General features: G+C 41.0%; 1 protein-coding gene across 13 annotated transcripts in view; it reads left to right on the forward strand.

Moving 5' to 3' along the window:
* Positions 1 to 16,412, forward strand: part of FREM1 (FRAS1 related extracellular matrix 1) — a 222,435-nt gene that overhangs the window by 191,509 nt on the left and 14,514 nt on the right. For 10 of the 13 annotated variants that reach the window (XR_015169535.1, XR_015169536.1, XR_015169534.1 and 7 more), the window contains 3 exons: positions 6,499 to 6,628; positions 9,595 to 9,667; positions 15,347 to 15,496. Coding sequence is in view for 7 of the 13 variants with exons in the window: in XM_086415068.1 (XP_086271194.1) it covers positions 6,499 to 6,628; positions 9,595 to 9,667; positions 15,347 to 15,496 (353 nt within the window). In the remaining 6 variants the exon portion in view is untranslated. Of the gene's footprint in view, positions 1 to 6,498; positions 6,629 to 9,594; positions 9,668 to 15,346; positions 16,071 to 16,412 lie in introns of those variants that run through there. The other 3 variants (XR_015169537.1, XR_015169538.1, XR_015169539.1) reach the window with 3 other exon arrangements.

Consider the following 16,412-nt stretch of genomic DNA (forward strand, 5'->3'; position numbering starts at 1 on the left):
AAGTGAACAATCCATATTCTTGTTAATAATCTGAATGCAGTGAACTTTGTGTTCTGGTTTGGTTTAGGATTAATAGGTTAATAGTCTGTATATTTCAAGGGGTGAAAACATTCTGCAATGAAGCTAAAGGGACTGGTGGATGCAATCAGGAGCAGAAAGGAGGCTCTTTATAGAATAAGGAGGACTCATGTTCAGTGAGAATTGTCCCGGAGTCTTGATTGCTCATACGTTTTTGCTTATGGCAGCATTTCTGTAGTGCATCAGTCCTAAAGGGTCAATAGACTTTCCATTAGAAATGGTGTTGGGAAATCTTGATGTGATCAAGTTATTATGACTCACTAATGCATCACATTGCCAAAGTCACAAAGATGCGTGTGTGCATTGGGAATCTTCAAGAGAGGGATATAATATGCAACATATCGCAATATGATTTGATTATAAAACCAAGACCACCCTGCCCCAGAATAGCTCATGGCACAAGCTTTTCATGCAATACGTTTAGGAGACATTTGTAAATAGAAGTTACTATAGAATGTTGAAATCCATGGGAATTTGCATCAAAATTTAGATTTGGTTAAGTGCCTAAATTTCAGGCACTGTGCTAGGTGCTTTCACATATGTTTTCCGTTTTAATCTGCAAAGCAGTTCTCTGAGGGTGATAAGGAAATCAGGCTCAAAGCATTTAAGTAATTGGCCAGCAGCCACTAAGTGAATAAATGGCAGAGCCCACAGTGCACCATGACCTCCTGACCTCAGTGTGAGTGCTCATCTTCTCGGCCCATGCCTTAGCATGCCGTTCTCATGTCCAGTGTGAATCTCAAGACGGTCTGCCTCCCACCCAAACTCTGTCACATAGGACCACATCATTCATCAAAAACACCTTTGTAGACCACAGAATGTAGCTGACGTCTGACCAAGGCAGTCTCTTAACATGCATTCAGTGTTGACCTCTTTCTTGCACCCACTGCAGAAAAGGTGAGCTTCAAAACGAAAGCTGACCCCTGCTGAAGTTCTTCATAATTCAGTGGCTGCTTCCCCAGCTGCTCCATGATTCCAAGCACCTTGACCCTTCTCCTCCCTAGCAGGCGAACTTAGAAATGCTTTAACAACTTTTATGAAACACGTTATAGGGAAAGAGGTTGAAACTCTTGGTTAGGTAAAGCTTTCACGTTACTTGCAAGCCAGAAGTTAAAGTATTTGTCTCTAGATTAGATCTAAGAAACCACAGAGGAAGGAAAGGGAAATAGGCCTTATTAAGTACCCACTGTGTACAGGTGCTTTATACGTATTAACAAATTTTAATTTGACATGAATGTAATTTCCCTCATTTTACAGATGATGAAAATTGTGGTCCAGAGAGACTGAGTAACTGACCATAATCACACACTAATAAGTGGTTATGAGATGTGTCTGACTCCAAAGCACTTGTTTGGGGTACTCACTATGCTGCTTCCTGACTAAGCACCGTTTCCCCATTATCATGAGAGAAAGACAGAAAGGCAAACACAGGTGTTCATAGCATTTTTATGGAGCTTAATAGCATCCTCTTTGAACTGATAAGTCTTGGATTGAATACTTAGAAAATATTTTTTAACATTTTGATTTTCTTAAGTCATATGCTACTTGATTATAAGTGAAGATCTAGTTATAAGAATAATTTAATCACCATTTTAGCTACTATAAAATCTTTCACTGAGAAGCTCAGAGTACTTAATGAGTGTTCATTAAGGTTCATTCAACCTCTTTGAAGTACAGACTCATTATTATTGTACTTGGGGAAGTGAGGAAACTGAGGCAGAGAGCAGCCAAGTACCTTTTTTACATTTGCTTGTTAACCTGGATTAATGTCCCAAATCCCAAAATAAAGTTTGATTCCAAATGATTCTTTTGGTTCATTGTTCCTTCATATAAATGAACCAAGTAGACACAAAATGGTTAGATAGCATCACCGACTCAATAGACATGAATCTGAGCAAACTCTGGAAGACGGTGAAGGACAGGAGAGCCTGGCGTGCTGCAGTCATTGGGGTTGCAAAGAGTCAGACACGACTTAGTGACTGAGCAACAACAGCCACAAAATAGAATATCAGAAAGTGTATATTTTTGACTCTGCTTCAACACTCTTGACTATTTGGTCCAGACAATTCTTTGTCGTGGGGCTTGGGTGGAGGGTGAGTTGGGCGTCCTGTACATTGAAGGGTATTTAGCAACACCCCTGGACGACACCTACTAAACACCAGTATCCCCTTCCTCCCATTGTGAAAAATAAAGCTATTTCTAGATACTGTCAAATGTTGAGAAGCATGAATGTGCCTTAGAAAATAAGACATCATGCTTTATGATAGAATGGTCGTTTACCAATGCCTTCTTTCTCTCAAGCTAATACAATCCAATATGACCTAAAGAATCCAGAATAAGTCAGGGCTAGAAAAAAACATGTGAAAACATCTGGCCTAGAGATTTTCTTTTCAAATTGTGTGAAATATGTGAATAGGCTGGGAAGGAAAAACGTTTCAGTGGTCAATTTAGCTTTTCAAATAGTAGGTTAAACGAAGTTCATTATTTCCTTGAGCAAATATTTATTGAGCACTTACTATGTCCCAGTCACCCTACAAGGCACTTGGTGATACCTCAATGAACTGCAGACCTTTAGTACCTAAGTGAATTAAATAGTATGTTATATGTACTTTGGAAATGAGAGTTAATCAGATTAAAGTGGATCACACATGCTGGACTTTGGAGGTGGATCGCTAAATTGGGTAATTAAACAGTTTGTCTTGTCTTTGACTGAAAGAAGAACTGGAAGTCTCATCCCATTTAATTTCTTTTTCATGTGAGATGTTATATCTTTTTATTACATATGCTGGGTACTGTTGCCTTTATTTTTTAATTTTTATTTTAATTAGAGGATAATTACAGTATTGTGATGGTTTCAGCCCTACATCATGAAAGACATAGGATGGAGGAATAGAAATTAAATAGTCTGGGCATACCCCGCAGACTATGTCTTTCATTCATGACAGTTGTTGAGAACCAAAACTTGGCTTATAGATTAAATAGACTTTTCCATTGTGATGAGTCTGTGAAATCACTTCAGGAAGGTTTCCCGCCTGGGGATGACTTTCCCCGTGCCGGACATTTGGAAATGTCTGGAAACAGTTTGATTGTTGTAACTGGAATGGAATGGCATGACTGCCTCTAATGGATCTAGTGAGTAGAAGCCAGGGATGTTACTAAACTTTTTTTTTTTTTTTTTGCCTGCACCCCATAGCATGTGGAATCTTAATTCCCTGACCAGAGATAGAACCTGTGCCCCCTGCATCAGAAGGCAGAATCTTGACCACTAGATCAGTGAGGAAGTCCCCACTGGGAGACATCCTACGGTGCACAGGACAGCCTCCCACCACAAAGAAACCTGGTCCGAAATGTCAGTAGTTCCCAGGCCAAGAAATCCTGACCTCAGGGCTTGAGGAGTTTTTGCATCCTGCTGACTCACAATGATTGCCATGTGGGTTTCACAGAAAGTGTGTCTGTAAACTTCAGAACGAGAAGAGGGGGGTCATTAAAATGTGAAGATGTGAACCGACCCCCATCTGCTTGACACCTCCCAATCCAGAGCTTTCCACAGTTCTCTAATGGGCTTCTGCATCTGGTTATCTGCATGATAGCAAACATCTATCTGTATGGCTTCTTGTAGGGAGAATTCCCAGGTGACTGACTACATCTCTAACTTTTCTTTCAAGTGTTTGTGTTGACTTTAAGCAACTGTAGGCTCAGTGTAGAAAGGCCTTCTTAAATACAATACTGCAGAAAACAAAAAAACACTTTCAAAGCATGTGTCACACATATCCTCTGGGTATGCAAGTGCCTCATGATTTAAATATTTTTCTGAAAAATATATAGCCTGGCTTAAATTTCATAGCTTTCAAATAGGCATTTATTATTTGTAGGGAATAGTTATAAGAAAGTAAAATAGAACATTGTGTAATTATAACCTTAACCTCTAAGCATCATGCAGCATTCCAATGATGTATCAGGGTGATGTGTGCAGGTTCCCAAACACCAAAACCCTTAATGCTTTGAAACTGAATGTCACTCTGCATGATCCCCTTATGGATCTAGATCAGCAATCAAATCACACTTCATTTTAGGCCTCAAGGTCATCTGGACCTGCAGAGTGACACTGATGAATTTTTGCTGGTCGTGGTTAGCATTAGCAATACATAGATTCTTAGAAGATTGAACCTTGAAACTCATTTGAACCTTACACAGACTTAGTTGAAATCCATCTCTGTGTATTTATTTCACTGGTTCCCACTGCTCCCTTTTCCTTCCTGTTTTATCTTTCTGTTTTCTCTTCCAATCATTCTTGTTGATTTTGTTCCCCTTTCTTATCTGGCTGGATCCTTGAGGAATTCTTTGCAACATGTTATTTCTATTGGCATTTATAACATCCATGTTGCTTGTTATCTTGTGATTCTTTAAGCATTGCCATTTCTTTCTTTCTTGATCTGTCTCCTGTCAGATTTGAAATCGATTTCATCAAGGCCCATGAGGTTCCCAATATTATTTCATATAAGTATCCTATTTTCATGTCAAAATTTTGTGAAGCCCAGCATGCCAATAACAATAAATGTCACGTCTATTGATTGAATAAACATATATGAATACAAATTCTTGAAGCTCTAGAATAAGTCCATGCTTCCACACTACCATTGTCTCACTTGCTGCTGGTCGGTAGAGTAGAACACAGTGCTGTTGAGTTTGTTTTGCTAGTGAACTTAATATATAGGATGTGGCTGTGACACATGATTGGTGCAAGGACATAAAGGGTTGATTAGAGGACAAACTTATTACTCTCTGTTAGGAATAATCTCCAGGAATGTGTGGAGTGTTCTTTGAAATTTGTGAACTCCACGGTCTACTCGGTAGCACCCAGAATTTCTAGCTCTGCAAAGAAAAACACTGTAAGAAGTAAATTTAAAAGTCTAGAGGAAAGACCTGAATCTAAGTGGAAGTTTGGGAATACAGTAAGGCAAACTCTGAGGGTTTTATGAATGGAGAGTGAAAGGAAAATGAATAAAACCAAAAAAAATGGAAGTGACTTAAATGATCATAGTGAAGACCGTTCATGTCTTTTATGTTGCTGCCGGTTACAGCGGGTAAAAATATGTAAGAAAATCTTTGAAGAGAACTGTTCAGGTGAACCATTTCAAGTTTTCTCACCTCAAAAAGGGAAATATTTCAGGATAAAGATAAAATTGTAGCCCACTGCTTGAGCTCAGATCACAAGAGTCATGGAGAACTTTAGTTGGGAAGAAGAATGGTAGAGAAGGAACAAAACATTTGGTTTCAGATTTATGCTAAGGACTCTATCTCTGCTGTCTGTTAGCTTTGTCATAGCATTTTGCCTTCAAGCTAGTTATTTAACCTCTCTAAGCTCAGTGTTGGAGAAGGCAATGGCAACCCACTCCAGTACTCTTACCTGGAAAATCCCATGGACGGAGGAGCCTGGTAGGCTGCAGTCCATGGGGTCGCTAAGAGTCAGGCACGACTAAGCGACTTCACTTTCACTTTTCACTTTCATGCATTGGAGAAGGAAATGGCAACCCACTCCAGTATTCTTGCCTGGAGAATCCCAGGGACGGAGGAGCCTAGTGGCCTGCCATCTGTGGGGTCGCACAGAGTCGAACACGACTGAAGCGACTTAGCAGCAGCAGCAGCAGCAAGCTCAATGTTCTTTTCTGAAGAGAAGGAAAAAGACAAAAAAATACCTCTTTGTATTATGAGGATTAAAGAAGTCAGTTTCTATCAAATTTTGGACTCACTAGACATAGTGTGGAAAAAAAGACCATTCTGTCTTCATCAGGTTTATTCAGTTGTATCGCTGCAATCAAGCTATATGTTAGTATAGTCCTTGCACATACACAGAGGAGGGATGGGTAAACCTGTAAAATACATGCACATTCTAATTCCTAAACATTCCTCAAAGACGTCTTGTTATTAAACTGAACCTGAGTTTAGAGAAGATCTGTGCCTGGAAATGATCTTGTTGTACCATTGAAGGAGGCCAAAATATAGGAGAGAAGTTTCATATCAATGTCCTTTCCAAAAATGAACGTCTCCTTGAACTTAACCACCTGCTCCTTTCCCTTCCAAACACTCTCAAATTTGAGTCCCTTCCTTTATCATGGATAACCGCACACCTTGGATAGACTTTTAATCTTATTTCTACATTCATAAAATAAAATTCTAATACATGCTCTGTCTACCTCACAGCAGCATTGAGAGTAACGAATGAGATAATGCTAGTAGATGTTCTTTGTGAACTAAAAGGTACCAAACATATGCAAGGAGTTTGCAGCACTGGTGTAGGTTGATGAACCACTTTTTTCTCCCAGTTTGGACCAGTGGTTGCTTTATACCCAGCAGAGGAGCCCCACAGGCTTCCACTTTGCATTTCTCATGATTTTCTTTTTTCTTTTCTTACATGCCTAGTTTGGAACTGAATTGGTCTCATATTGAGTGGTCGCGGACTGAATATGAGGTCTGTGAGAATATGGGCATGCTACCCTTGGAGATTACCAGAAGGGGATATTCCATGGATTCAGCCTTTGTGACTGTACAGGTAACAACTCTAAACTATCATCTTTCAAGCTAAAGCCTAGGTTGCTGGTTGGTGCCTTTGACTATTTCCTTAAAGAAACTCAGAGTAACTAAGGAAACTTCAAATTGCAGGAGTGTTGCTCTGTTCCAGAAAGTCTAAGTACAAAACCTCTTTGTCCCTCCATCATTTATCAAGATACATTAGCTCCTACATATGCTATTTCTAACCCATCTTTAGTTTTAAAATCTGGTCTTTAACTCTTGAAGTTTGATTTCATAAGATCTACCCAACTTAGTGAACTTGGGCCAAACTCTGCTTTGGAAAGGAAAGTTGTCTGCAAACTTCAGTCCCTGTATGGCTTTCTCTTAGCATGCACCAAGATCACCTATGGTCTCAGTGGATGAGAAAAATCAGGGATTACACCTATCTTAAGCATCACCCAAGTCATGCAAAATTAAGAGGCTATGTAGCAATAGAGGCAGCCTGAAATATAAGAAATTTTCAATAATTAATTTTGGACTAGTCACCTGCTATTTCTTTCCACTGACATGGAACATGGAGCACAACCATGGCTTCTAGAATGGAAAGGTTTTTAAGAAGTCTCTAGAAAAACTGCACATTGGGAGAATGAGAGCATGAAAAGCCTGTACATACTAATGCTGGTAAAGACTTCCTCCTCAATCTAAAGGGGGAAAAAAAGCAGTGATATTAGGTTCTGGGGGGAAATGCCATCTCAGTGAAGTCTCAGTTACAATAAGTTCAAATCACCTTCAGAACCTTGTGCACGTAGATTATACTATATACCAGACTCAGCATTTATCTTTCCAGTGGGCATAGGTTCTGTTTTCCTGACCTATGGGTGCTTTATGATTGTTAAAGGATCAGATAACTTGATGTCCCCTATAACTTCCCAGTACATTGGTTATGGAAAAAGAAAGACTGCGTGGTGGTTTCCTAATAATCTGGGCCTCCAGAGAAAGCACCATATGCTCTAGGCTGGAGTTTTGGGCTACAGAACTGTTCACCTTGCCAGGCAGGAAGAAAAGACCTGGTGTGACAGGGAATCTTTTGTCTGCTGAAGCTGAGCACGCACAGTAAAGCTGCCAGCTGTGTCTGCAGGCCTTTCTCAAACAGCCTGAGTCTTTCAGGGACCACTCTGCCCACAGCACAGCCTGCCACTTTAGACCAGAGCTGATTGGCTGCTTAACCTGAGTCTTTCAGGGACCACTCTGCCCACAGCACAGCCTGCCACTTTAGACCAGAGCTGATTGGCTGCTTAAGAAAGTGCTTCTACCCTCTGTTGTTGCCTTGGTTTGAATCACCAGCCTGCACCTGACTGGCTGCTGCAACCACTTCACCTTAGCCCATTTCTTTTCCCACGTAGGATTCTGTGAACTCAGTGGTGGTAAATACTAGGTAATTGCACGTGCAAGAACCACACGGGGAAGTGTAACTCCCAGCATATGGTGGGTACAGGTGTACAATGGGCTGCCTTTCCACAGGGAAAGGTTGTTCGGGAGGAGCCTTGGCATCATAGAGAAAGGGCAAATAGGGGCTTAGGAGGCAGTGCTCTTCTTTTTTTTTTTTTTTTTATTGGAGTATAATTGTTTTACAATGTTGCATTAGTTTCTGCTGTATAACAAAGTGAATAAACTTTATGTATACATATATCCCCTCCCTCTTAAGCCTTCCTCCCTCCCACCTGCAGCCCACTCATCTAGGTCATAGCAGCAGCAAGTTGAGCATGGTATGCTATATAGCAGCTGTCTGTTTCACACGTGGTAGCTATCTATTTTACACACGTTAGTGTATATATCTCCATGTATCACTATATCTAGCTGGTTTACACTGGTAGTGTATATATGTCAAAGCTACTCTCCCAGTTCGTCCCACCCTCTCCTCCCCGCACTGTGTCCACATGTTGGGTCTCTACATGTGCATCTTTATTCACCTGGCAGTACTCTTCTTGAGCAAAGCATTTCCACTGCAGACCACTGGCAGATGTTAGGGGCTTTGGTAGAAATGGAGATCACATCTGAGGCCCAAGAAATAGCAATTTGTGCATTTTGAATTGTGCCCTTCGTCCCTTGTAAGAAAGTGAAGGAATGAGTAACCCACTTTCCCAAACATCTCATTCAATGACCTCTTTTTCAAACCAGCCGAAGCCTCTTTTTCGAACTCTTTTCAACCATGTTTCAAACTAAATATGTGTTCTTCACATATATTTAGGCTCCTTGGGGGAAGTTAAGGGCACGATGTCAGAGTCCTTAAATCATCTCTGTCCTTCAGCCCCAGGAAAGGGGAACAGGGGAGCAGCCAGTAGTCTCTTTAGATTAGAGCAATTTTTTTTTAACAACTTACTTGAAGGAACTTCTAAAGCCCTGAGTTCAGGGTTTGGTGGCCTCTGTGTGGCTGTTCCCCAGGTCCATCATCCCCACAGAGCGCTCATTCCTGTCTGTGAAGGGGAATGGCTTCCTCCAGACAGGAGAATGGACCAGACTTGTTTTCATTCATTTGGTCCGAAGGCTGCGCTCTGAGCTTGCGGGATCCCTCCAAGTGACTGACAGAGCAGCCTTCTATTTGTTAGGAGAGCCCACTTTTTCTTCTCTCCTCTGTCCCCTTCCTTTCCTCCAAGGCGTGATTTTAGGACCATGTTGGGGTAGAGGGAAGACTATGGAATAAAATGGTATCTGTAGCAAAGAGAAAAATATTGTTTAAAATTCACATTACTTTCTCCAACAACTGAATTATTTATAAAGGAGAAGCCAAAAAATAAAAAGTTTTATGTGTCTTTCCATTGATATTAGTCTAGGGAAAAAGGTAACTTTAAGGAAGATGGATCCAAAATGATGTATTATAATAAAAGATAGTTTATGTTAGGAACAGATTTAAGAACATGAGTTAGTCTAGTATGAGATTAGACTCAGCATTTCTCTATCACAGCATATTTTTGTTAAAAGAATGTCTTCTCTTTTTTCCCTCTTGAGGTCAACCAAGTGTCAGCCACAGTTGGAAAGGATTTCACCATGACTCCATCCAAGCTGGTGCAGTTTGACCCAGGTACGCTGTGTGTCTACAGTTTGTTTCATGTTTTTGTAAGACAGTCTAGAGATTGTGGAAAAGACAGACTATTATGCAACTTCAGCCAACTAGAACTCCTTAAGGAACAGTATTACCTCGCTTCCAGAGAGATCAGTTTGGCCTTGAGGTTTTGTGCTTTGTATTTTATTTTATTACTAGTAGATATTTATTTTAAATGAGATGAAAGATCATAACAAATAAAATGTTTAAAATATTAAAGCAAACATCCAAAAATCCAGAAGAAAGGCCATTTAAAAACATGATTTAAAGGTCTGACACAAAGCCGAAATAATGTAATTGCCTCATATTTTGATGGAAAATTTCAGAATGTTATAGTCATGTGGATTCCTAAAGGGCATTTCTAAATTATCTGTCTTGGAATAGCTTGATACGAGCAGCTTTCAGGGAAAACTAGTATTTAATTAGATAGCACCTATTTTGCTTTAGGCCTTTGGAAGAATTTTGCTTGGTGCAAAGTGAGTATAAAAGCATGGAGCCTACTCTCGTAGATGTTCTATGCTGTGCTGTGTTTTGTTGCTCAGTCATGTCTGACTGTTTGTGATCCCGTGGACCGTAACCCGCCAGGCTCCTTTGTCCATGGAGATTGTCCAGGCAAGAATTCTGGAGTGGGTAGCCATTCCCCTCTTCAGGGGATCTTCCTAACCCAAGGATTAAACCCATGTCTCCTGCATTGCAGGTGGATTCTTTACCATCTGAGCCTCCTCAGGGAAGCCTGAGAATACTGGAGTGGGTAGCAGGGGAACTTCCCTACCCAGAAATTGAACTGGGGTCTCCTGCATAGCAGATGGATTCTTTACCAGCTGAGCTACCAGGGAAGCCCCCACAGATGTTCTAAACTTTGGGAAATACAGACATGAGAACAACTCATTGATAGAGTGCATTGAGACCCCAAGGATGAGCCACTGTTCTGGCTGAGGAAAATCCTGGAAGACTTCTTAGAGGAGATAGCAGCAGAAGAAGGGGATTTAGCCCAAAAGACATACTTTTGGCAACTGTGCCTGGCGGGAGCACCAAGGTAGAAGCCATGCCCCCTTTCCCTGGCTGCTAAAGATGGGGGCTGGTAGCTCTCCCTCACTGTACTGCATGGTTCTCTCTCTTACCGTCTGTGTGGGATAGACCTCGATCACCTGCCCGGGGGTGAATGGAAAGGCTGTGAGAGGCAGCCAGGGCTTGAACCTTTGCGCTCTTCTGCAGAGGATGTGTTCTGTACTCTGAGAGTCGGCCACCTGATCAAAACTTTTGCCATTGTCTGCCACTGACCCATGACGTTTTGGCAAAGGCAAAACAAAATTGCCTGAATACCACCGCCACTCCAAAACTGATAACTTACTATTAAACATAGAAAAGAATGCCTTTCTGCAGTTCAGGCTTCCCTGGTGGCTCAGTCAGTAAAGAATCTGCCTGCAGTGTGGAAGAACCGGGTTTAATTCTGATGTTGGAAAGATTCCCTGGAGAAGGGTTATGGCCGCCCCCTCCAGTATTCTTGCCTGGAGAATTCCATGGACAGAGGAGCCTGGCGGGCTACAATCCATGGGATCACAAAGAGTCGGACATGGCTGCAAGTTGTATGATGTTAGGTGACTATATTTGCTTGCTGGGGCTGTCTTAACAAAGTATCACAAACCTGGTAGCTTAAAAACAGGAATTTGTTTTCTTACAGTTCTGGAGGCTAGAAATTCAAGATCATGATGTGGGCAGGGTTGATTCTTTCTGAGGGCTGAGAGGGAGTCTGCTCTATCCTCATTTCCATGATCTGATGCTCTGCTGGAATCCCTGGGCTTTCTTGGCTTCTGCTGTATCACCCGATCTCTGCCTTTGTCTCAATCGGGTGTTCTTGTGTGTGTCTGTGTCCAGATTCCCACTTTTCATAACAACACTAGTCATAATAGATTAGGAGTCCACTCCACTCTAGTATGACTTCATGTGAATTGCATCTGTAATGCCTTTATTTCCAAATAAGTTTAGGACTCCAATGTAGCGATTTCTGAGTGACACAACCTATTAAAAAAGAGCCTCACATTTCACATGCAGCAATCTCTGATGCTGGAAAGAATTGAGGGCAGGAGAAAAAGGTGTCAGAGGATGAGATGGCTGGTTGGCATCACTGATACAATGGACATGAACTTGGGCAAACTCTGGGAGAAGGTGGGGGACAGGGAGGCCTGGCATGCTGCAGTCCATGAGGTCGCAAAGGGTCAGACACAACTGGGCGACTGAACAACAACAACCCCAATATTGCTATTGGCCTCCTTCCTATGATGCTTAAGTTTCTGATTTGCCTCAGTGTGTTCCTCAGCCTGACCACCCTTGGTGAGAAGAACTATTCCTATTACGTATTGAAGTTTACCCTTGAGTTGCCACAGGCACTGGTTCTGATAAACCTCAAGGCAAAAGGACGTGATACATTTGCACTGTGACTTGTATGTACTCAGATTAAGGCAGGTTCGGTCTTTCCACTTTTTGAGAGGCAAGAGTCTTTGTTGTTTGTCATCTTTATTACTCGAGGTCTGTTTGTGACAAGATCAGGAGTGATTTGGGCTTTGGGTGGATTTTGAGCAGTCCCCTTGCAGGTTCCTCCGGGTAAGAGAAATACCCATTTTTCTGGAAGAGTTTGCATGCTGTTTTGAGTAGATACTAAAGACCTCTGGAGGCTCTAAATAGTTAAAAGTTTAGAGATTATTTAAACATTTGAAGAAAATAAGTAAATACAGTTTATAAATGAAACAGCACTTGGCTGCTCATTGTTTTGGAGCTCATTAGCCAGAAACTTTCATAAACTGATATCTTCCTTTAGAAAATGTTACATTTCCCCCTGTCCACTGATCCTGCAAATACTTACTTACTCCCATGTTGTTAATCCTTACCTCTTTCAGATCTGATGTCTTCATCCCCATTCCCACCCCTTTTACCCAAAGTAATCTGTTCATTTCTTTAAAAGCAGCAGTTTCTATGATTGGGGAAGAAACAGAGATTGAGAAATCAGAGTGAATATTTTAAGGGTGGCGAGCTCTTGGAGGAAGCTGAAGAGAAAATGAGGGACTTTTTAAAGCCCTAGTGATCTATACTCGCCTTGCGGTTTTGCGCCATATCGAAAACAAACCCTGACTACTTGGCATCCTGTGACTGGGTCTAATCTTGAGTCAAAGTGCAAATATTCTTAAGAAAATGATTGTTTTCCTTTAAAATAGGTGTTCTTGAAGGCTTTGCTGCATTCTTAATTGAGACTTCACTGTGCCTAAGAGTCAAAATGTTTTCCAAAGGAACAGCTCTCTCATGTGGCATTTGCAAAAAAAAAACATTGAGAAAATGTCTTTCAATAGTGAAATCTGTTTTACAGGAAAATATCCAGGAATTAACTCACTCTGTAAAGTGGGCTCTGTCTGCATAACCTGACACTTCTCTTTCCTCTTCAGCACCTTTTGTTTATGGGAACAGGGGGCCAGTTCAAGCCTTCTGAAATTGTTTATAATCACTGTGCTTTCACAAATACTTTGCACCTTGAAGGTGGGAGAGGAAGGAAAAAGAAAGACTAAGAAAATTCTTATTTCTAACCTCATTAACTGAAAAAAAGTAGTTCCTATGTGCACACCTGGTAGACATAGAAACAGAGTTGAAATGCAGGCAAACAAATCAAAAGTACTTCAATGAAACTTTGAATAGCTTTTCTCTAATTATATGGTTCTACTCCATAAAGGTTTTAAAAAAAACTTTAAGGGGTTTTCTTTAAAGGTGGGAGGATGGGGCTACTATAATTTTTAAAAAAATTCTTAAAATAAGAGGGCAAATGGTTGAGACTTGGAAAAAAACTTTTTTGTATTGGATTTTATTTGACCACTGCTTAACTTTATGGGCTTTGAGAGTCAAAACAGCTCTCTAATTATTAAAAGTCCTAGTATTCATATGCTTTCTTCATCGTCAAGTCTTTTCTCTTCATGCCAGTTTATTACAACAGCGACCTATGTGGACTCCCAACTTCTAGCTTCTTTGCTCGCCTGCCTGGGCCCCTAAATCTTCCCACGTAACACTTTTCAGTTTCAGTTTTCTAAGACACCCATTTTCAAGAGCCTTCCTTGTTGCCTGTGGTTTAAAGTCTGAATCTGACCACTTAGGGTTCAGGGCTGTCTGCAGTCTGGCTACAAGATGTCAGTGCTGCCTTATCACCTCTCTTCCCTGGCAAGACTCCTCTACTCCAGCCAGCTATTCTGCTCAGCCCTCCTGATTAAGGCCTCTGCTTTGCTCTCTGACTTTGCTCATGTTGTTTTCCCATTCCACCCTCCTGGTCTTTCCAACTCTGGAGCCCACATACGTGTAGTATTTACTGTCTGTTCTGTATCTGTTGGCAGATGAAAACAATGAGAAAAGAATTCAGATTTTTAGATGAGAATGCTAGAAAAAACATGTTTAACTCTTTATGTAGATGAGTTCATGGGAGTGCCAATGCAGGAGATGCTGGTTTGATCCTTGGGTCAGGAAGATCCCCTGGAGGAGGGCATGACAATCCACTCCAGTATTCTTGCCTGGAGAATCCCATGGACAGAGGAGCCTGGCAGGCTACAGTCCAGGGGTTCGCAAAGAGTCGGACACGACTGAAAGACACGGCACATAGAAATACAAGCACTTGAATAGCTGATGAGTAAATGACCCAGAATAAAGTTTCAAAACTTAGCTCTTGAATCTTACACCATAAGTTTATTTTTCCCCCTTAAAATTGAGCCATCTTTTTCCACTAAACAATACTTTCTTTTCTTCCTGCCAACTCTTTTTCTTCTAAATAAATCCTTGGGGTGGATGTCCGGCTATTCATGTCATGGAAAATGGTCAAGATTCGACAATCTCTGAAGTTTCTTCCAACATTAATTATGTGTTTCCGGGGTTGCTTTGCATCCCATCTGAGTGGTGACAGGATGGCTGGAGATACATTTGTAACATCAAAACTGTTTTGTATTAAGTTCGCAAAGTTACTGTGATCCAAGCTTGATTGTAACTCCATGAACAGAGGCAGACAGAAAGAGAGAGAGAAAAAAATTTGGCTCCATCTATTTCTAGAACCCCTCAGCCTATAAATTCTCCACAGGAGGATATCAAACTCTGGAGTATTACATCATCAGAAAAAGCGTTTGTGGGCTACAAGTATCTCAGGAAGTAGGGCAGCCGATGGAAGCAGCTGTCGTTAGAAATCAATCATTTCAAGGGTTCCATGAATAGTGTGGAGTACCATCCAATAATCACTTCTGACTGCATCAACATCTTAAGATTTTTCAAACTATTAAGATTTTAAGATTGCAGTACTTGTTTATTCTTAAGATGAGAAGGGGCAGGTCAGGAAAAAATTCTCAAAGAAAAAAAAAGTCTTGGGGTCTCAACAGCTCACCATTTTTTGTTCATCCCTTCCCTAATGCAGCTTGCTTTTTTTTGTTACAGTGTTTGCATTTAAACGGAATCATCATTGTCCAGGAACAAATGTGGTCTTTTAATATTATTTGGGAGAACAGCACGACTTCAGCAAGTTGGTTGCTGTACAATGGCTCACTCAGGCTACTGCAGTCTGGCTGCAGACATGTTAATTAATATATTTCGCTGACACCTAGTTGATTGAAATAGCAATTAAAGAGTAATTAAAATGTTTACTTCTTGTAGGAATGTCAACTAAGATGTGGAATATAGCAATTACCTATGACGGATTAGAGGAAGATGATGAGGTCTTTGAAGTAATTCTGAACTCCCCCGTGAATGCGGTTCTTGGCACAAAGACAAAAACTGCAGTGAAAATTTTGGACTCAAAAGGAGGTATTCTTTTGATCCTCATCTTGAAATCACGAGCAGTCTTGGCACTGTAGCTGCTTACTTTCAACAGCCAGCGTGCTGGATAACGCTTTCAAATCAAAATGCTTCATTTCTTGTCAAGAAAGCAACCTCAGTCATGATGTAGGCCCTTTATTCTGCTTTCTGCTTCATGTGGCTTTCCTCCTGCTAAGAACGATCGTTTGAGAAAAGCAACAAGTCAGTGCCTCATTGTTTTTTTTCCCCTACCCGTTTGTTGTTCTCACCAAGGGGGAAACAATGTTGGTGAGAATCTATCGACAATTATTTCCCTGCCCCGAGTTTGTAGGGCTGTAATTACCTTCCTCTGTGGAAGAGAGCTCTTAATGCCTAAAATCTGAGCCCTCGCTGTAGTGTGACCACGAAAATTCTGAGGGAGGAAGGAATGGGAGGAAAATAGATGTGAAAGGTGCAGCTGGCGTGGGGATTCAGGAGCAGCTGGAGAATATTAATGAATAACCTTGGGTTGCAGAGCCAAACAGGTCCTGGATGGTATATGCGAAAGAACAACCTGTGAACTAAATAAAGATCAGCCAAAGTCCTTGGTACGCTGACTTTTTCCTGCCAAATACCCTCTACTTATTCGTCTTTTTAGCATTTGACAAGTGTCCAGTTACAATGCTTAGTCTTACACTCCAGTTTTTACACCGGTCATGCCCTATGGGCCATATATTTTTCTTGCTTAGTTATCTCTACTTCTCTTTCTCATTCTATAATAAATATAGACACTTTCCTCTTTCCTTTACCATACTCATATTTCCACATCTCTTCACACCACCTTGCCTCACCAAATTCTTTTTTTTTTTCCAGTAGACTTTTCTGGTCACATTAAGTACATAAATAGATGAAGTACACACTTGACAGATGAAGTATAAGGTATCCA

Source organism: Bos grunniens, chromosome 8 (assembly GCF_055505025.1).
Source record: "Bos grunniens cultivar Pamir isolate PY7600 chromosome 8, Bosgru_T2T1.0, whole genome shotgun sequence".
NCBI classification, from domain to species: domain Eukaryota; kingdom Metazoa; phylum Chordata; class Mammalia; order Artiodactyla; family Bovidae; genus Bos; species Bos grunniens.